The sequence below is a fragment of the Dermacentor andersoni genome, chromosome 5, assembly GCF_023375885.2.
Source record: "Dermacentor andersoni chromosome 5, qqDerAnde1_hic_scaffold, whole genome shotgun sequence".
In the NCBI taxonomy this organism is placed as follows: domain Eukaryota; kingdom Metazoa; phylum Arthropoda; class Arachnida; order Ixodida; family Ixodidae; genus Dermacentor; species Dermacentor andersoni.
Window position 1 is genome coordinate 124,823,712 of NC_092818.1, and position 22,196 is coordinate 124,845,907.

The window sequence follows — 22,196 nt, forward strand, 5'->3', positions numbered from 1 at the left end:
CACGAGCATGCGCTCTTATGTTTTATGTTTTACTGCCTACGCCAATCCATCAGACAGTGAGCTGATTTACCATTTAATGTTGGTAATACAGAGACGCCGGTTTTCTTTGTTGAATTAAAATCGATATAAGCAAAATAGTAAACAACACATACACGCACCGCGACTGATAATGCTCGTACACCGCGGCTGATTATGCGTGTCACATTTTTGCGCCCCCAAGACATATTTCTGCCTACAGTAGTTACCGATGCACCGAAAGGCTTCCCTGACGACCTTGTATCAACGAACATGGCGTAAATTTCACAAAGTAAGATCTAAAACATCTCGAAATCGTTCCGCAGCACGCGACAGCAATACTTTCAAGCAGCGCCGCGCCGGTCGCCCAAGCCAGAGAGGAGGAAAGGCTCTCCGCACGCCCTTTCCTCCTCGCCCGATGAAACGGTCTATAAGGCAGCATTGAACACAGTACACAACACACTAAGCACAACATGAAGCCAATTTATATGTAGGAGGGTACTAGTTATGGGGTTTTACGTGCCAAAACAACTTTCTGATTATGAGGCACGCTATACTGGGGGACTCCTAAAATTTCGACCACCTGGGGTTCTTTAACGTGCACTTAAATCTAAGTACACGGGTGTTTTCGCATTTCACCCCCATCGAAAATGTAGGAGGGTATCACGGAACAAAAACAGAAGACACTGAACCTGCTATGAACAGAGGTCACAAAAGCAAACACTAACAACCTGGCACCTACAATGTCAAATCCATTGCCTCTGTAAATAAGACTTAACATAGACTAAAGGTGTCCTGGAATTAAAAACTCCAGGAATGACGAAATCATCCCCTGTATGGTATTGACTTTAAAAGCAAGGAGCTGGGGCAGCTGTCATCCCGGTATTCATGATGACTGCCTGTGAAAGCACAATGAGCAGAGAAACAAAGTGGCAAGCAGTTCCTGCCACCAGTCCACCCACCACCCCACCACAACTTCTAAGCAGCATCAAACCTCAGCTTAAAGGTACAATAAAGTTTTACAGTGATTAGCATTCTTAGGGTACTTCATGCACTTTCCAGGGGCTGACTGTCTGTGTATCTACCTATGCCTCTAACCATTTTCCCACCAACCTGGTTTACTGGGTAGTCTTTGTCAATTGGATAACGCGTCAGGCTGCTGTGCACAGGGAACAAACAGGGTTCAAAACCAACTGTTGGACCAACATGGGTCACGAGTACGTCGCAGTGTGTACCTATTGTAGTGGCCGCACGTCTACCGATAACCTACACGTGCGCTACTGCGACACGCCCCTTTGATAAGAGCTTATATACCGCGGCGCCGAGCGTAGCCGACGCACTTCTTCCCAGCTTATCACAGTCGGCGGCCCAGCTGTGCTGGTGCTCGCCAGTCACCTTGTCAATGGAATAAAGCAATTCCCTTTGCGTACTGTCCCTGCAACCGCCTGGTTCCTGCCTGCCTGGAAGAACACCACATAATGGCGACGAGGATCAACACATCGACAGCGGGACCCTGCAGCTAAGTTGACAGTCTCTTCTTCGGAACCGACAATACTGCGAAATGGCCTCGCAGCTGGGACAGATGGAACCTTTTGACGACTCGACCAGTGACTGGACGTCGTACGACGAGCGACTCCCGTCGTATCTGAGGGCAAACAAGGTTCCAGCCGACCTTCAAGTCGACGTTTTCGTGAGTCTCATCGGTCCGAAAACCTACCAACTGTTAAAGTCTTTGACTGCTCCCAGTACGCCTACATCGAAGTCGTTAAGCGAGTTGAGGGAAGTTTTGAGCAAACACCTGTCGCCAAAGCCATCCGTTATTGCCGAGAGAGCCAAGTTTTATCGTGCCGTGCAGGGCGAAACGCAGACGATAGCCCAGTTTGTAGAAGAGATACGCAGGCTAGCTCAAACCTGCGATTTCGGTTCTTTTCTCGACGATGCGCTTCGCGACAAGTTTGTGTGTGGCATGCGGCGAATAGATATCCAGAGACAGCTGTTCGTCGAGGACAAGCACTTAACTTTCCAGAAGGCAGTTGACCGTGCTCTGGCGTCCGAGGCCGCAATGAACAATGCAGTGACAGCCCATGATTTATCAGATAGCGGTGGCCTAGTTCACCGAATGCAGAGCGGAAAGCAGAAGAATAAGTACGCAAGTAAACGTGCCAAATCCCAGCAGTGTTATCGCTGTGGTTCTTTTAAGCACGATGCGCAAGCGTGTCCGCACGTACGAGCTACTTGCTTCGAATGTAACCGGCAGGGGCACATACGCAGAATGTGCAGAGCAAGAGCGGAACCAAAAAACCAGAAGCAGTGTATGCGCACGCTTGAGTGCAAGACCCAGCACGACTTCACTAAGCTCAACAGTGTCGACGTGTCACAAACGGCACCCATAATGGTAGGCGTAAATGTAGAAGGAACTACCGTAAACATGGAGCTCGACACTGGAGCAGCAGTATCGGTCATGTCGCACCATCAGGCTAAAGTGTACTTTCCTGGTGTTCGTTTGCAACCAACAAAGATGCAACTGAAGTCGTACACAGGGGAAACCGTAAAGCCTATAGGAGTAATGGATGTGCTGGTCCGCCACAATAACCAAGAGGCACGATTGCCACTTTACATTGTTCCGCAAGGCGGCATACCGCTCTTAGGTCGCAACTGGCTACAGCATATCAGGCTAGACTGGGGTGTCATTCGAGGTCTTTGCAAGGTGTCCACTGCGTCAGGCAGTCCACCTGCAGCACTAGAAACTCTGCTACGGAAAAACGAAGACCTGTTTAAGGATGAGTTAGGGACCATACAAGGAGAGCAGGCAAGCCTCAAGTTTAAGGATGACCAAGTGCCTCGTTTTCTAAAAGCACGGAGTGTGCCTTTCGCTCTTGTGAAAAGGGTAGAGGCTGAATTGGAAAAGCTCGAGAAGTTGAGAATCATTTCTCGTGTCGCCAGTAGCAAGTATGCTACGCCAATTGTTCCCGTAGTAAAGAGCGATGGGTCGATTAGAATCTGTGGAGATTACAAACTCACGCTAAACCCAATCCTAGATGTAGAAACGTACCCGCTTCCAAAGCTCGATGAGCTTTTGGCAGCATTAGCTGGCGGTCAGAAATTCTCCAAAATTGATTTAAGTCGGGCTTATCAGCAAGTCGAGATGGACGAGGAATCCAAAGCCTACCTGACCTTGAACACGTCCAAGGGCTTATATGTTGTTAACCGCTTGCCTTTTGGCATTGCCTCAGCGCCGGCGATCTTTCAGAAGATCATGGATAATATTCTGAAGGGCCTTGACGGAGTTACTTGTTACATCGATGACATCATGGTCACCGGAAAGACTGAACAGGAGCACCTAAAGAATTTGGAGGCGGTATTGAGACGGTTATCAGACAGAGGCATCCGGGTAAAGAAAGAAAAATGCGAGTTTTTCAAAGACAAGTTGCAGTACTTGGGACGTGTCATTAGCGCGCACGGAATTGAACCGGCAACTGACAAGCTAGAAGCCATCGCAAAGGCTCCGCGTCCCACGGACAAGCAGCAATTGCATTCACTGTTGGGCTTGATAAACTACTATGGCAAGTTTGTTCCTAACCTGTCAAACGTCGTTTTACCCCTAAACAGATTGCTGCGACTCGATGTTCCCTGGGCCTGGAGTGACGAGTGCGAAGCAGCCTTCTCGCATATCAAGCAGCTGCTCTCGCAGCCACCGGTTCTCGCTCACTACGACCCCAGTGCGCCCCTGCAACTGTCGTGTGATGCATCAGCATACGGTATAGGAGCTGTCATCTCTCATGTGGAGTCAAATGGTCAGTGCCATCCGGTTGCGTACGCATCACGTACCTTATCCTCAGCGGAGGTCAACTATAGTCAACTGGAAAAAGAGGCGCTCGCTCTAGTTTTCGGCGTCAAACGTTTCCACTACTATCTTTTCGGGCGTTCATTTGTTCTCGTTACTGACCACAAACCCTTGCAGACAATTTTCGGTCCCAAGACGGGAATACCAACTGTTGCCGCAGCTAGACTGCAACGCTGGGCTTTAGTTCTGTCTGCTTACAATTTTACTTTGAAGTATAAGCCATCGAGTCAAAACGCCGAAGCAGATTGCTTATCTCGATTGCCTCTGCCAAATGAAAGTGAAGAATGCTCGGATGACCAGTTTTATCTCCTACGCATGCAGTCCTTGCCAATTAACTGTCGTGATGTGGCACGCGAAACTGCCCGAGATCCGATTCTAAAGATAGTCATGCAGCACGTAATGAACAGTTGGCCTGAGACCATCGTGAGTGAAGAAATGAAGCCGTTTTTTCACAGACGCTGTGAACTTTCTGCACAGCTAGGGTGTCTTCTTCTTGGAATGTGTGTCGTTATTCCTCGGAAACACCAGTCGCAGATGCTCGAAGAATTGCACCAGGGACATCCTGGAATTGTTCGGATGAAAGAACTAGCACGTAGTTACGTGTGGTGGCCAGGCATCGATCGCGACATTGAGACCCAAGTGCGTTCTTGCAACCCCTGTTTAACTCAACGTGCGATGCCTTGCCCGGCTCCTTTGCACCCGTGGGCATGGCCAACCAGACCATGGGAACGTCTGCATATCGATTTTGCAGGACCTTTCAAGGGCGCCATGTTCCTGGTTGTGGTCGACGCTCACTCCAAGTGGCCGGAGGTGTGCCAAATGCGAGACACGTCCGCGGAAAACACAGTAAACCGTCTCCACGAAATCTTCTGCAGGTTTGGTTACCCTGAAGTTGTGGTATCTGACAATGGACCGCAGTTCATCTCGGCTGTGTTTTCGAACTACCTTAAGAGCATTGGCACGCGCCATGTAAGGACGTCAGCCTACCATCCGAGCAGTAATGGACAAGCTGAACGATTTGTCCAAACTTTGAAAGCGGCACTGCGGAAAAGTACTGCCGCGAGCTTAAGCACCGCGTTGGGAGAGTTTTTATTGTCTTACAGGAACACTCCACATGCCACCACGGGCGAGGCGCCGGCCACTCTCCTGCTACAGCGTAGACTCCGCACCCGTCTAGATGCCGTCAAGCCCTCGCTGCAGCAGAAGGTTTCGACGCGGCAGTTCGTCCAGACAGTGCGTCGCAAGCAGCGCGCGCGTGAATTCGCTGTGGGTGAAAGTGTTCTTGTGCGAAATTTCAGACGCGGTGCAAAGTGGTTGCCTGGGATTGTGTTAGGGCAGACTGGACCTGTTTCATACAGAGTTCGTGTGGAAACCGGTCGAGGTGTGTTTGCCTGGAAGCGCCACCAGAACCACATAATTCAAGCCAGGGATATGGACTTTCCGTACATCCCTGAACAGCGAGACTACCCCGAGCAGCCGCGACCTGACAGCCCCGACCCGGTGCAGCCAGCTTCGTCTTCTCTTCCAGCCACGGCAGAGCGGCGTTATCCTGCAAGGCAGCGGCGCCCTCCAGACCGCTATGTGCCATGAACTACTTTTGTTTCAGTGCATGCGCCCGAACTACAATAAGAACGGGGGAGTGTAGTGGCCGCACGTCTACCGATAACCTACACGTGCGCTACTGCGACACGCCCCTTTGATAAGAGCTTATATACCGCGGCGCCGAGCGTAGCCGACGCACTTCTTCCCAGCTTATCACAGTCGGCGGCCCAGCTGTGCTGGTGCTCGCCAGTCACCTTGTCAATGGAATAAAGCAATTCCCTTTGCGTACTGTCCCTGCAACCGCCTGGTTCCTGCCTGCCTGGAAGAACACCACACCTATGTGCCACTCTTCAAGTGAACCATTTTGACGTTGATATGGGCCACTAGGGATGTGTCCCAAGGCATGTGATACCAACCAAATATGTACCACTCCTCAATGAACTTCTTTGACACTTACTTGGAGCAGTGACTATGTGCCACTCAATTTGTGCTGCTCGTCGATAAACCTCTTTGATACCATAGCGGCTGCACCTCGGTCAAGGCAGCGCCATGATCGCTGCAGCAGAGACTGCAGGCTCGCACTTGCGCTCACTGGCGCTCCAGCCAAGTGCTCATGCAGTTATAATTTAGATTTCGTCTGGGCCTGATGTCCCTTCTCTGTGCTCCACTCCGTCTAAGGCCCCAGACTAGCAGGCTCGTACTACAATACCAATTGGGGTCACTGGATATGGCCCACTGGATATGTGCTCGTAGGCGTGTGCCACTCTTCAATCGACATTTTTGATGTTAACTTGGGTAACTAGGTATGTGCTACTCACCATGTGCCACTCTACAATGACAAAAATTAGCCTTTAAATATCTCCAATGCTCAGCAGAATCGAAATCGTGCCCTTCGCAGACTTTACGATGGTATTGCTAGATGGCGCAGCATGTGCAGTAAAAGCACAATAGAAGAGACTAGCTGCGTACACATTTCGGCATTGGCCATAAGGTGTGTCGCCACATTGCTTCAATGCTAATTGCATTAACGTTGACATTCATCGTGAGATGGGTTCAGTGGGATTTTTACTCTTTACATCACAGTGCCAGAACATGTTTTCAGGCTGTTGCAAGAAGTGTTGCCACTTTTTTAGCGCCTTCAAGCAGGTGTTACACAAGCTTACAACAGTGCAGCACAGATTATGGCACCACACAGGGAGCTTTAACTAAATAGATATATGGTGGCAGGCAAACAGATATATGGTATTGTGACATTTCAATGAGGCAATTACTTACCACTTATTAATGCGTGTAACACACGGCATAAGTTGAAACAATTTCAGCATGCAATACAATGCTCACAAATGCCACAGAAGTTAATCACTGCACATATCTTGGGAAGCCAAGCTTAGTCATGTTCACAACATAGCCAATATTATTTTTTGTAGGCCCACTTACCTCTGATTTTGTTGTGGCTCAATGTCAACCTTGTCAAATTTGGCAAAGAGACTGAAAAACAGATTAATATAATGTGTGTCCTTAGCAAAACAAATCTAAAGCAATACAGATTCAAAAAATAGATCGGAATAAAAAATAGCGCATCTCTTCACTACTTAAGAACATGAACAGGTTATGCAATGAGAACTCATAAACACGCGAATGACGGGAATATATAACGTTCCCAGTGATCACTGCAATCTCAAGTCAAACATGACACTGCAAGAGTGAATATCATGCGAACTTTTTACAACGAGTCTGCATGACACATAACTTTGTATCACACAAAGCGCCATGCGAATATCGCATAACGAACGGTTTTGCGATTGCGAAACAGGGCGTGTGAAAACACTGAACGCGGTGCTGCATTTGGAAAACGCTACCTTTTCTTCCATGAGTGAAAGCGAGCGTCTTGCAATATTATGTTCACAAAGTAACCACATTAGCGATGCGCAGTGTCATAAGGGCTATGATCGAAACAAACCATCTGTGTAATGACGTATTACCAGCAAGCAACTAGCGCTTGGCGACGTTGACACACATGCACGCGTTGCTCAAATCAGGCTTGAGCGTTACAAAAATTGCATTTCTCGACGAAAAACTGAAAGCTTCTTAAGCTATGCGCAAGAATCAACGTGGGATAAAAATAAATTTGGTGATGTTCGTCATGGAGCAAGTAGTAGTGGATACAATGTGAACAAGACAACACAGATCGGTAGCCTTAACAGGCGACGCAAATTGTTTGACTAATTATGCAACTTTCAGCAATCTTATTAGAATCAATGAACAGCTTGATGGCTGCACTGTCGCGGAGACGCGAGGCTGAACTTAGTCGGCTACGCCCAGGTCATGCCCATGCGTTGCTTTGTTTACTTTCTGTTTCCAAGAGCGTCCGTGTTTCACCCTAACAGCGCTGAACCACAAGTGGACAGACTTTATAAACACTCGAGAGCACTTCTACGGCTCATGTTGCGCTACGCATCAGCACAACGACGCGATACACCGCAACATGTAAACCCCATATACGTGAATCAACCCCCGCAGATGTGACATCACAACCGGTTTAAAAATACGGCGGCCGCGCCAAATTTGGAAAAGGGGTCAAAAACAGAGGAGTACGCCTTCGTAGAGCCGCAACTCACACAGTCCGGGTATCTCTTCGATGGACGTGATTCCTCGGTCGACCAGGTCGAGCTCGGGGTTGTTTTGTTCCCGGGCTTCGTCCACCACTTTCTTCACCTTGGCCATTTTGTTAAAATCCAGGCAATTACAGGAAGTGTGCTTGGTGTCGTGCTCCATCCTGCCTGTTCGACTTCCGGACGTCGACTCACTGCAGGTTCGCCCGCGAGACGCTGGGTGCCGCCACGGTCGCTATGCGCGCGCGCGTCCCACGCACGACGCCCCGGCCTGGCCGCGTGCCCACGCGAACAGCGCGAAGGTCGAACAAAAATGAACGAAGGCACCGGCATATACAAATGTAAAAACGCTCACAAAAGGCCTCTGATCTGCTTTCACAACTTTCAGGTGTCGCTACTGCCTCGTCAGAGCATGTGTTTTGTCCACAAAGGACTAGTTTCGCTGTAAGCGATATTCCTTATACAACTATAACCATGTTGTCCTATGCAGTTTGGCTCTTTGTTTTATTTTGTCATACGTAAATAAGAAACAGGAGACTGCAAGCTAAGAATAATTTACTTGCGTAGTGCTCTATAGTAAGCGGATCAATCTAGCTCCAGATAAAATATTTTCTCCTTCGGCAACGTAGTCCCTTAGGACCAATTAAAGTTTCTTGTCTGTCTGTCCTTCGTGATTGCTGCACACGTACGTAATTATAGTTGCGCAGCCAGATGACTTCTTCAAGGAAGGGAGGGCACGCACTACAGGCCGACTACCCTACCTGTGGCATATAAGCTTGCGTAAAGGGCGCCTAGTGGAGCCTAATCTCCCAGCTTGCAGCTGGTCAGATCGCGCCAATCAAACTGACCAATTTCTTTCGGCGTGGTAAGGAAATGGTTAAAAAATGGCCTACGACAAAGAGGTTGTCCTAATCACTAATGGATCGATGACCCCACAATTTCCATATCTATCCAGGACGCACAAGTTGGCTACTAGCTAACTTGATAGAGCTTGAGCAGGCAGAAGCCAGAGCTATGTCAAGCTATAGTTAAGATATATTAAAGACGGCTAGCACTTGATTTCTCTAAGCTATACTCACTAGCCATTGTGAAGACGTTTAGTTAGAAAAAAAAAATTTCAACGCCATGGCTAGCACTTGATGTCTCCAAGCCATACGCTTCTAGCCATTGTGAAGACAAGTACTATGAAAAGGTGTCAAAATTTAAAAGGCATTGCCAGGGAGGATCCAGGGCAGCCTCAACGAAGTGGAGGAGGGGGAGGGGGGGGCTCGCCAATGCATAACCTAAACAGGTGTAAATGGGAGAGAGAGAAAGAGAGAGAGATAGAGAGATGGCCAGTTTTGTAAGTGGGGAAGTTGCCGGCATGCTTCGGAAAAGGTGAGTGTAGTTGCGTTGATAGGGCATATGAAACCCCTTGCAGCGTAATCGGCACCACAAATGGAGCGCGCGGAAGCCGATTCTTCATAGATTTCCTACACACGTTTTGAAGCGCGCACGTTCGTGGTTCAAAGCTGGCGCCGCTTTGATAGCTTGCTGCGACTTGCAGTCCACAAAGGGGGCGCAATTTGAAATTTGCATAGAGATAAAGTAAAAAAAAAATATGCGAATCCCACGCACTGTGGGAATCGATGTAAGCGAAGCTTTCTGTGTTGTTTGCTCTGATTGATGACAATTAGCGGTGATGTTGACGGCGAACGTTTAATTTCTTCAATGTTTAGTGCAACACGAGAGCTGCGAGTTGATGTTAAACGTTACCTTGCGTCTACCACTCCTGTTTGTCTGCGTATATACAGTACAGAAAACCCATAGGAGGAGGTGTTTGCTTGAGGTGTTTTTGTGCGCCATACTTCATAACCTCTGAGAGGATTGAGCATATTCATTGCCTCACATGGCACATCGCATCGTGGCAGTTGCATTAAACTTCAATTGAATTATGGGGCTTTACGTGACAAAACCACAATTGTATAATGAGGCACGCCGTAGTGGCGGACTCCGAATTAATAACCTACACACGAAGAAGACACGATAGACGAGGATGAGCGCCACTACCAACTGTTTATTTCAATCAACACACTCTTTGATTTTTTTTATGTGAAAGTGATAAAGAAAGCGAGTATAAATAAAGTGAATGATTCAGACAACAGATTTCAAGAAGTCCAGTTGGGCACTGTGCAAAAGGATAGGCGCTTCGCCTGTACATATAGACGAATTCTTGTGGGCAAGGAAAGCTTCTAAAGCCAATCGAGCCGTGTAGTTTGCAGACTTGCCTAAGATGATGGTCTCGTAAAATCGTACCTCGCAACCACACGGTGTGATATGGGCAACCAGTTGTGCATATTTGTCATCTTTGTGTCGGTCGTGTCTTCTTCGTTTGTATGTGCACTTTCTTGCGCTATTGTGGGAGGAAACACACACTATGACCATGCTAAGAAAATGGAGATCATTCCACACTCGACAGGATAACAGAGGAGAAAGTCCTCCTGCATTTAAAAAGAAGTGCTCAATTGGAAAGGTCAATTCGACGGCTTTTAGTGACAAGGTCGTTATATCACCGTCAACTATTGCACTGAGCCAACTGGCTCGTGCTTGGGTTGTTTGTGACACCGCATGAGTTCCAACTATGGTTTCGGTGATGTGAATAGACTCCGGCTTCACGTCTAAAATAGTGCTGCACATGGAGTACATCTTGAGCTAGTTGCATAAAATGTGATATAATAACTATATGCGCTACACAAATTTTTTATAGTACTCCCTAAACATCGAATTTATCTTATTTGGGATAGCAATTATACGGACACTCCAGGCTCATTTTACCGTCGCCGTGAGGTTCCGTATGAGTGAAAGCCAACACCACCCAGACAAGAGTTTCTCTAGAGGCTGTTGGCGAGGCAGGGGAGTCAGGCGAGGGAGGAGAGGCGTTCTTCTCCGACGGCTGCTAGGGTGCCTCGATGTCTTCCTCGCCCGCCGCTCCTTACAGAGTGGAGGAAACCACGGCGTCTACTGCGACGTTCGACACGCGAATCGCGGACGCCGTAGTAGACGCCTTTGGCAGACGCCGTAGGGACGCGTTTCCGGCGCTCGTGTGTCTTGAAAGCGATTTGCGACGAAGCCAAAGTGCGCGCTCGCGCGGGCCTTACCTTTAAAGAGACCTGCGATGTTTGCAGAGTGCGCGTAGTGCCGGTAGCTTCGTAGGCACTGTGCTTTCGACATTTCGTTTGCGTCGAAGCGAGAGATGCATGAAGGTCAATTCACTTGCTGCTGCCGCGATTCCTCACTCTAGAGTTCTGACAGCGAGTTTCCGCGCTCATCGAGCGAGATGTGTTCATGTTAACCTGCGCGCGCGTGACACCGTGCTGTTTAATTTAGTTAAAACACGTTGACAGGCTAGTTGGCTTAAATCCATGATAGAATATGTAAGCGTGACTGAACAAGGACATAGAAAGAAGCAGATACACAAGAACAGCGCCGTCTCTGTGTGTCTGTTTCTTTCTATGTGCTCGTTGAGTCATGCTTACACATACTATCATTGTTAATTTAGTTAGCAAGCGAATGTTTACAAGTTTATACGGCCAATAAAACTACTATCCTTACTTCGTACATCTGCATACTAATTTGCTATCGCAACCGGTGCTTCGCCTTTAGGACAAAACCGCGAACTTTTTTTTTTACTGATTTTAAAAGCAAGTAATTATTTTGACGCACACTTTGTTTTACACTGTTGATGTGTTGTGTTAACTCGTGCAGAATACTAGAAACTCTTGAACCTGCCGATCCTTGTGTAAGCAGCTACACCTTTCCCTGAAGTGTCATGAAGAAGGAAGTACCTTAGCTATGATCTCATCGACCCACTTTCTGCTTAGGAATCCTGGTTGTCCGTAGAAGATTGCAACGAAGCATTCCAGGGTGAAAATCAAGCCTTTTCGGTTAGCAGAAAGGGTGGATCTCCTAATGAAAACATTGCTCCAGGACCCACGAGCTCATTGGGGTATGCCAGTCAAAGTGTAGTTGTAATTACAATTGGGGATTTTTGAAAGCTACACAAACCAGCCTTGTGCGTGCATGCGTGTGTGTGTGCGTGTGCGTGTGTGTGTGTGTTTGTGTGTGTGTGTGTGTGTGTGTGTGTGTGTGTGTGTGTGTGTGTGTGTGTGTGTGTGTGTGTGTGTGTGTGTGTGTGTGTGTGTGTGTGTGTGTGTGTGTGTGTGTGTGTGTGTGTTTTGAGAACTGTATAGTTCTTGCAGCCATGATTTAGGAAAAATAAGTATTTTGGTTACTGGAAATATTTCTTCAAGAGAGCATTGTGAATGCACCTTTGCTGCCTTTTGGGCTTTCAATTTTGTCCAAGTCTTAGCCTGTTCTTTCTCTGTGCTGTTGGCTTTATTATTATTATTATTATTATTATTATTATTATTATTATTATTGTTAATATTATTATTATTATTATTATTATTATTATTATTATTATTATTATTATTATTAATTGTTGCCATCTTACAATCTTCGAACATCAAAAGTCAGGCTGGTCAAAGCCAAGGAAGTGGCTTGCGTGACTTGGCCCGGCACGTCGACAAACAAAAACGAAATGGCAACATGTACAGCAATGAAAAGCTGGTGAAGCTCATCACAACAACAAAATGAAACAGACTCTGCTAAAATCAGTGACAACAGAAATACAAGAAACGAGAAAAAGACAGCAGTATTTGGTTGCCTTGAACAATGTTTCAAAATTCGTTTCGTGGTTGCAGTATATATATGATCAGATAGGTGATTGAATATTCTTGGGACATAAGCCTACCTACTAGCTTTACCAAGTTTTGTGTTGCAGTAGGCTACTATAAAAGACAATGTTTTCTATAGGGCACGGGGAGCAATATATTCTTGTTTGAAATCGGGGTTCCAGAAATGTCTTACCACAACCATTTAAGTGAACAAAGCTCTAAATGACGGAAGACCCAGACGTATAAACAAGTTCACATTGTCAGCCGAGGAAGAGTTATACGTAATAGACTTCAGCATACTTTTTAGAATTCTGTCAATGCGACACTGCCATCGAGAAGAACAAAAACCGAACAATGTAATGCCATAACGTAAGACACTGTATGCTAAAGCGTGCATGATAGTGATTTTTACAGGCATGGAACAATAGATTTAATGTTGAAAAGCAGCGATGAAACACTTCTGAGCCTGCCGCAAATATATGTCATGCGATCATTCCATGAGAGGTCACTGTCAAAGAAAACCCCAAGGTATTTAATAGAGTTCACATATTCTACGCGAGCACACTGACATGATTGGCAATTAGGACAGCGCAGAAACAGTATTAAACTTGTAACAGTTGTTTAAGTGGATTTCTAAAACACAACGTTTTTTTTATTGTTAATTGTCAAACAGTTGTTAGTAAACCAGGTTATTGCATCGTACAGACTCTCTTGAAGTAATGCAACTGCTTTTGAGTAACAGACATGTTTTATGAAAAGAACAGTGTCGTATGCATACTGAAATATCATGCACCTTGATGTAGCTGACTAAAAGTCATTTATAAACATGTTAAAAAGAAGAGGAGACGAAATAGAGTTCTGGGCGACTCCAGATTTCAGAGGTAATTTGTCATTGAATAATAACTGGTTGTCTAAAGATATCACGTGCGAGCGGCCTTACAAATAGTTTTTCAGGAACTGTAAAAGGGCCCCCCCAAACCAAGCAGGTATAGTTTTTTAAGCAGGAGTTCGCGTTTAGCAGCATCAAATGCTTTAGAAGTATAAAAATACAATGCACATGTAAACATGTTTTGCTCTAAACCTGTGTTTAATTCGTCTGAAAATTCCTCGAGTAGAGCAATGGTGCCGACAAAACCAAACTGACGGCTTGATATGACTGAAAACTTATCTATAAACCAAGTCATGATTTCTAAGAGAAATTTTTCTATTATTTGTGACATGATAGGCAAGATCGTAATAGGTCGGTAACTGTCCACATTACCTTTCTTTTGTCCTTTATGTAATGGCATTACAATGGCCATTTTCAATTCCGCCGGCAATGTAGCTGTCTCTAGGAATCCATTAAGTATGTCGGAAGAATAGGGAGGATAGTGCGTTGAAGTTTCGTTGGAGCAAAGATACCGATAACCGCCTATACCGGCTGAATTATGTCGCCTAAAAACAACAACAACAACAACAACAACGATAATAATAATAATAATAATAAGAAGAAGAAGAAGAAGAAGAAGAAGAAAAATAAGCAATATTTGAATTACAATTTTAACTAAGACAATTTCATTTTTGTTGCAATTGATAATCAAGAATTCCAAGTTTTCTGTAAAGAAGTTGCATTTACTAAGGACCCACTGTATTAGTCATATTTGTAGCAACCATACAGGAGCCCATTTGTATTTATGAAATAAACTGAATTTTTTTCCTACTCCTTAAGCATCTATGAGCCATTACTGAAGGTTGTGTCTATGTAGAGACAGTAACCAGCCTTTCTGCATGCTGCTTTATCTTGCTTTATGCGAACACTCTACACACTTGCACTAAGTTCTGCTGCCATTAATTCTGCATGCAACCGTTTACAATGCAATTTGACTGGGGTTATAGTGTTATTTATTGGCTGTATTTGCTTGTGGAAATGGCATGTGGGGCTGTTGCATATGGATCCGCGCATTTTCATAACAGTAAAAGTCTACTGGCACATAAGGTGCAAATGCCGTGCAATATACTCATGGCTTGAGGAACGAAGGAAAGAGAATCGTATATTTGTTGCAATATTTCAGATAGACATGTTTATTAAGTGCACTGCTACATGCCCAGTATGCCCAATATAGCGTGCTAATACTGATCCACTCCTGTCACAAAACAATGGTTCTCTCTGACTGAAAATCTAGAACAATTTACAGTGCTCGAACATTGAGAATGGCTGAACGATATGAGTGGACTGCAATGTTTTATGTGCACTCAGTGTGTGCTTAGACTTAATTTCAACACTTGTTTAAGCTGCATCTCAAATTTCTAAACACAAAGGGACATAATGAAAAGTTGCTTTTTATACAATACATGCGCAGTGGCAAATATCAGACTTAGTATGAAAACCCCCAATAATATTTCATTACCACTTATCGTACACATTAAGGTTATTGAGTGTTGATGCGATATGATCACTAGAAATGCTTATGCTTGCACGAGCTTAGGCAAAGACTGTTGTCTTGCAGGTTAAAATGAAGGTGTGGGAGAACAATATATACAGTACGAATACGTTTCTTTATGAAAGTTGGCTTAACTATTTCGGTACTGGTGCTATGTATTGACAAATATATTTTGTTGCACTGTATTTATTATTTTTTAAATGATTATCAGTTTAGTACTTGCGTGATATTACAGTAGCATGAAATCAAGGGCTTGACAGCAGCTCACCTGGTTGGGAATTAACTTGGCGCAAGAAATACACTGATCACAGGTAAGTAAAAATTTTACTGTGGTTGTTGCCTCGCTTGTGCTTTTGTAGTGACATCTAAAATAAGAATTTGGCCTTGCAGGATCGTAAACACAGTAAGTAGAGCGAACTACAGCACATGCGAAGCTGAAACAAGCCTCAACATTGAATGTCTACACCGCAGCTACAGCAGTGCTTCCCAGCATGACTACTAGCCGTAAGTGGAGGGAGGATTGGCTGAGCAAGCAGCTGACTTGTAGGGTCCAGCTCTACAGTACAGCTTACAAAAGACGGCTACTAGCTGTGGCCTTAGCTACATCAAGCTAGAAGGTAGACGTCTACTAGCTGGCTGCGTGCTTCCTTGGTGTGGAGTGCCCTGCTCCGTTTCCATTCAGCACTTTGATGTATAGGTGTGAGTATATATAAGTATACAACCAGTTCACGCGATTTATAAAGTAAAGAAAGAATCTAAGGTAACTAGGCCAAATTTATCAGTTCTGGTTGTCTTATTCTGTAACTTTTCCTGGCCAGTCCTTTGCAGCGCGGTGTTAGCTTTTTTTTTCTATCTTATGACATTAGCATGGACGTTGTAAACAGTCAAGGAAGAGCGGCGCAATATTTTTGACTGGCCCAGGAAGCATCCGAAGCTTCTGAAACCATACAGTGTATGCTCCAGCTTGCAAGGCAGCAAAACGTCCATGATCACTCGTCAAGCGACTTAATCAGCACGCCCGTTCCACGTATTAAGTGACGCGTGGCGAGCTCGTATATACAGCGCCCGATATAGCGCCCCAATTCGCTTTGTCTGCTAATTGATGTCTGCATGCGTCAAGGTTTACAAAGATAACCCCACGAACTTTACCGCCACAAAAGCATAAAACAACAGTGCGCTCAAGTGAATGCATCTGACCCCGAACTTCCTATCCCCCCCCCCCCCCAACCTCGATCGTCATCAGCAACAGCAGCCTGTTTTATGTCCACAACATGGCGAAGGCCTCTCCCTGCGATCTCCAATTACTCCTGTCCTGCGTCAATTGATTCCAACTTGCGCCTGCGAATTTTCTAATTTCATCAGCCCACCTAGTTTCCGGCCGCCCTCGACTGCGCTTCCCTTCCCTTGGCACCCAGTCTGTAACTGTAATGGTACACCGGTTAACTATCCTACGCATTACGTGGACTGCCCAGTTCTATTTCTTGCTCCCTTAATGTCAGTTATAATATCGGCTATCCCCGTTTCTCTTATCCACACCGCTCTCTTCCTGTCTCTTAACGTTTCGCCAAATATTCTTCGTTCCATCGCTCTTTGCACGCGGTCCTTAACTTGTTCTCGAGCTTTTTTGTCAACCTGCAATTTTCTGCCCCATATGTTAGCACTGGTAGAATGCAGTGATTGTACACGTTACCTTTTCAATGATAGTGGCAAACTCGATCGCACTCAGGATCTGGCAATGCATGTCGTATGCCTTCTACCCCATTTTTATTCTGTAATTTTCCTTCTCATGGTCATGTTCCCCTGTGAGTAATTGACCTCGGTAAACGCACTCCTTCACAAACTCTAGAGGCTATAATACTATATTAAACATTTCGTGACTGCGACTGCCTTTTAATGTGTGGAGTGCGCGCGCATCGCTTGTTGTCACTTTCTTTCTTGTTTTTTTTTTTTTTGTTTTCTTCCTGCTTGCCCCTCCTTCAATGTCTATCAAGTTTCTGGAAGCAACTCTCGAACAATATCACGAGTGCATCCATCGTATATATCTCTTGTAGTGGAAAGCGTATTGCACCCGGAATGGGACGTATGCTTCCACACGAGGGTGAACAGAACGTGAGAGTTGTGGCACTGTGGCAGCGTTCATATATTATCTTACATTCCCCGTATACATCATCACCGTTACACTGCTCTTGACAGGGAACGCCCGAACAACTCGTTGCAAACGACGCCTTCCGCGTGCAGCATTTTACTCGCACCTCCTCTCTCTCTCTCTCTCTCTCTCTCTCTCTCTCTCTCTCGCTGTTCTGCCAGATCTGTAATAACAATGCGCAATACTTTAATCGGCACCATAGTTTTTATGCATGACTAAGCCGCGTCGAGTCGATACAAACTACGTTCAGCCTGCGTGCGACAAACGGGACAGCGGCCGGGCAAAGGTGCGGAAAGCCCGCAGCTTCCTGCTGCGTGCATCCGCCGCGGTCGCGCAAGCATGACACGACGCCGTCGCAAGTGGACCCACGCGGCAGGCGGCCGCTGAATGTTTTATATCGGTGCCACATCGGCTAGTCGGGCCATCGACACGGGATGCAATGCCAAGAAAAGTGGAACGCGAGGCCTGCCAGATATCCACGTGCACACACCTGCTTATCGCCACTATAAGCAAGCAAACGTGCGGACGCCAGAGAGCCTGAGAGTCTCTCGTGCTGCTGCTGCTGCCTGATCTACACTTGTAAATACTGACACTGTGATTCGCCGGCACTGTTACCGACTCTTCGGGAGGAACATGGCAGGCAAGTGGCCGGAGCACCATCTTTTCATGATCTCTCCTGAGTCACACAGGTGTATAGGAGTATCGGTTGACTGAATTTAGCATGAAATGTCTATTGGTTCCGTGGGAATCGGAAAGGCATCTTTAGAAAAGATAATTCGGCCTGTACCGACTTACTGATGGCTGATTGCAGGTAGTGAGTGGTAGCATTAAATGTCCCTTCATTTAACTCTGGCTGGAAGTGATACATGGGCCCAGTCTACCGACATTTTTAGTTTCGATCGCGTAGCAACGAAGGGAAAAGAAACATATGCTCTATTTTATTTTATCCTATATGACATGGTTCACTTATTCTGCGTGGGTAGCTTATATACTAAGGTTTAGGATTGAGTCGGTAGTGCTAAACTGAGGGATAACTGTATAATAAGCGTTGGCACGCGTGGTGGACGGGCGCAATTTTCTCGCAGTGGCTGACCATTCTCCATATTAATTTTTTCAGAGGGTGTTAACGTTTTATTACGTGATCAAAGTGCTTGTTCGCTTGAAAGCTGTCTATAGTGCATGCGCTGGTGAAGCAACGTATACATACGTACGCGTCCTGCTCCTTGAAAAACCAGGCCTGTACTTTATGAAGGCTGACTCCATGCACAGTCGACGTATACTTACTACGTATAATCACCTCATTCTGCCAAATCCCCTTATTTCGACGTGCCAAAGACACGGCGGCACACTGAGTGGTCCAGCATCAGAAACTTGAGTCCAAGCAGCAGCAACAGCAGGTCAACGTGTCCACATATATAGCGTGGCCGGGAGCTATAGCCTTTGTCAGCGCATTAAAAGTATACAGTGTTGTTGGTATATAGCTTTATCATCTGCAATACTATATAAAATGATATTGCCGCATTTCTCTGTTATAACTCGATCGTCTTTGGAAACGATCAGGCAAAGACAGAGCATATTAATGGTCGGAAATCTACAACAATTGGCTAGGTGCGCTACCGTAACGACGCTCCACCAATACCAGAATCACTGCCGCATTTCGGTTACGCTTTTCTTTTTTTTTTCATATTAACTAGTACGCCCTAATGAAAAATTGGACAAGACAGTTTTTACTACAAGCGGTACGAACCGCCGTCTCAGAGCTGCGTGCACTCGAAACGTTGTTTGAAAGTTGTACTGGTAAATCAAGTGTCCGTTTAGTGCTCGGCGCACGGAGCCGAACGCGCATATAGTGGGCTCAAAAACTTCAGAAAGCAATCATATTGCCTCCAGTTAAGCGAAATGCCTTCCGAAACAGTGTAGAAGAGCTCGTCGAAGTCGCTTCGTTGTACTTTACAGCAAAGGTGCTCTTAGAGGTAAAGAAGCACGACAGTGTCACAGCTCCAGCACTTCACTTCCTGCCACTTATACACTGCCGTATCACAAAATATAAAACTGTATTCTGTTTTATCTTCTTACTTCATATCATTTTAATTTTCCCTATCGTGTGCTTATATACATGGTATACTTCTCGAAGTCTCGATACTTCACCAGGTCTATTGACGGTTTTTCATATTGCTCTACAATTTTCTCATTGACACTTTTCATCTAATTATAATATTTGACAAGTTGATTAATTAATTAAGACGACTTGCGTAATTAGGCGGAATGCGGAATATAATCTGAGTATCTCCAAGCGGTGGCCAACAACATTAACTTGGTTCTGTCCGGCTACGATGCATTTGCGTATTTTTAATGTTTGGCTCATTTCGTGGAGCAACCGGTATATTTGCTTCGCACAGTCAATACTGCAATGAAATCCCTCTTTTCCACAAGGGCGTCTAATGTAGTTTTCCTCTCTGTGCGGGGCCGCTGGAATGAGGCCGAATGAAATCTCCGCATCTCCCACTTCACTGCACTGTTATTCATAGGGTGGGGAAGAAGACAGCTAGCTCTTGTTGATTGCCCAAGCCGGCGTCTGAATTGCTTTAACCTGTCCGTATTTCATTATACAACATGGCTTCTGTGCGCTAATATACCGCAGATGTTGACGTCTTACGACTGCTAGCCTCAATTTAGCTTATATTCAGCCAAAAATTCAGCACCTCCTTCTCTTTACGTGTACTTTTCTGTGACTGTTGTCGACTAGACACGCGCATCATCTTGTTGAAACGCGGAGTTTACATGCAGTCTGTTAATGGGATACCGCGTGCACCGTCCATATGTTACGCTTGCTTCCTCCTGCTAATGACCCGATTATGAAGCGCTCTTTTCGAGACAAATGCGGTATGCTGCAAAGATGTAAACAATTTAAACGTATTCGCTCTCAGCGATGGAGCACGCCGTCTCCTGCGCACCATGGCGCTATGCCGCTGATAGCCTCAGTTTTCATGGGAGTGTGTAAGCCCCTCTTTGGTTGCGCGCCACTGAACGAGAGCTAGAAAGTTCCGGAGATGGGAGTGGCGCAGTCTGTCGCGGCAGACAGCATGGTATACGATCCGCGAATAGGCCTTGGAAGCTGGGAATCGGCAAATGTAGTCCACGGCAAGGTTCGTGAGGTTGCTTCGATATATTACGAGCGGAGATCACATCAATTCCATCTTTGTTTTATTGCGATAGCAATTATATCGACACTCCTGGCGAATTTCTGACGTCGCCGTCGCAGTGAGGTTCCGTATGAGTGAAATCGTGTGAGGGTGAGCCTGCGAACGTGGTTCAATCTCGCGTGCGCGAGCGAGGAACGTGGCCCGGATGCGTGTGCTCTCCAGTGGCGGGCGAGGCAGTGGGGTGAGGCGAGGGAGGAGGGATGTTCTTCTCCAGCGGCTGCTACGGTGCCTCGATGTCCTCCTCACCCGCCGCTCCGTACAGAGCGGACACAACCGCGGCGTCTACTACGGCGTTGCCACGCGAATCGCGGACGCCGTGGTAGACGCCTTTGGCGGACGCCGTATGGATGCGTTGCCGGCATTCGAGTGTCTTGAGAGTGGTGTGCGACGTGGCTAAGTGCGCGCCCGCGCGGGCCTCATCTTCAAAGCGATCTGCGATGTTTGCAGAGAGCGCGTAGTGCCGGTAGCTTCGTATGCGATGGGCTTTCGACGTTTCGTTCGCGCTGAAACGAGAGATGCATGAAAGTCAATTCGCTTGCTGATGCCGCGATTCCTCACTCCAGAATTTTCACAGCGAGTTTCTGCGCTCATCGAGCGAGATGTGTTCATTTTTACCTGTGCGCACGTGACACCGTGCTGGTTAATTTAGTTAAAATACGTTGACGGGCTAGTTGGTTTGAATAGATGATAGAATGTGTGAACTAATTTGTTATCGCAATCGGTGCTTCGCCTTTCGGGGTGGAACTGGGAATTTCTTTTATGCGAAGCATATTACTAGAGCTCAACGCAGCTCCTCAGGCGCGGCGGTGTCGCCTTCAATACCACGTGACACCGTGACGTCACGACAGAGGAGAAACGGGGCTCCAACTCGCGCCGTCGCTCGCGGCGTCGCCTTCAAGGCTGACCACGTGACACCGTGACGTCACGACAGAGGAGAAACGGGGCTCCAACTCGCGCCGTCGCTCGCGGCGTCGCGGCGGTATATAAGCAGCTGCGCTTGTTTCCAGGTGGTTTTGGCTCAACTCTTGCAAGACGGGCTGGGTGGGAATCGAACCAGGGTCTCCGGAGTGCGAGACGGAGACGCTACCACTGAGCCACGAGTACGATGCTTCAAAGCGGTACAAAAGCGCCTCTAGTGAATGCGGTGTTGCCTTAGAAACGAGCTCTTTCTAAGGCTCAGGCGTGCGTCGCTTGCTCAGGCGCACATTTCGTTGCCGCGCCGAACGCTGCGTTGCTCGACGCTCACCGCGTCCAATGCGGGGCGCGTAGTCGCTGCGCCGTAGCCCATTGTCTTACACCCCTTGGCGGGTCGACGGGAACGCTGTCGCGTTCCACTCTTGAAGGCGAAGCAGAGTAACGCATGAGTTGTTTCTTCGTCTAGCCGAACCAAATATAGCCAAGCAACAGCAGTTCACCAGGCTAAACAGTGGTTCAACAACTAAAATAAAGGCTAGTATGCTTCGCATCCTGGGCTTAACCTTAGCTAAGCCACAGCCATTTTTTTTCTACGTGCTTTTCGGTGGTTCACATCCCCATGGTTCAGACTGCGTGTGCGTCAAGACGCGTGCCGGAATGCGCCGGCATCCGCCGCGCGACCGCCACGCACGCGCCAAGCAGAAGCGCGTCCCGTCAGCTGTCACAGAGGCCATTCGCCGGCCTGCACCGCCGCCAATGCGCCTCCCTGGCAGCGCGCGTTCGA

The 22,196-nt window shown here is 46.7% G+C and overlaps 1 protein-coding gene across 1 annotated transcript in view; it reads right to left on the reverse strand.

Moving 5' to 3' along the window:
• ics (ras suppressor protein 1) overlaps positions 1-8,213 on the reverse strand; it is a 53,781-nt gene extending 45,568 nt beyond the window's left edge. Inside the window, exons 1-2 of the mRNA XM_050178479.3 lie at positions 8,020-8,213; positions 6,839-6,889 (exon numbers count right to left, since the gene is read on the reverse strand). Of these exons, the coding sequence (XP_050034436.1) occupies positions 6,839-6,889; positions 8,020-8,176 (208 nt within the window). The 5' untranslated portion in view covers positions 8,177-8,213. The remainder of the gene's footprint in view (positions 1-6,838; positions 6,890-8,019) is intronic.
• Between the last annotated feature and the right edge of the window lie 13,983 nt (positions 8,214-22,196).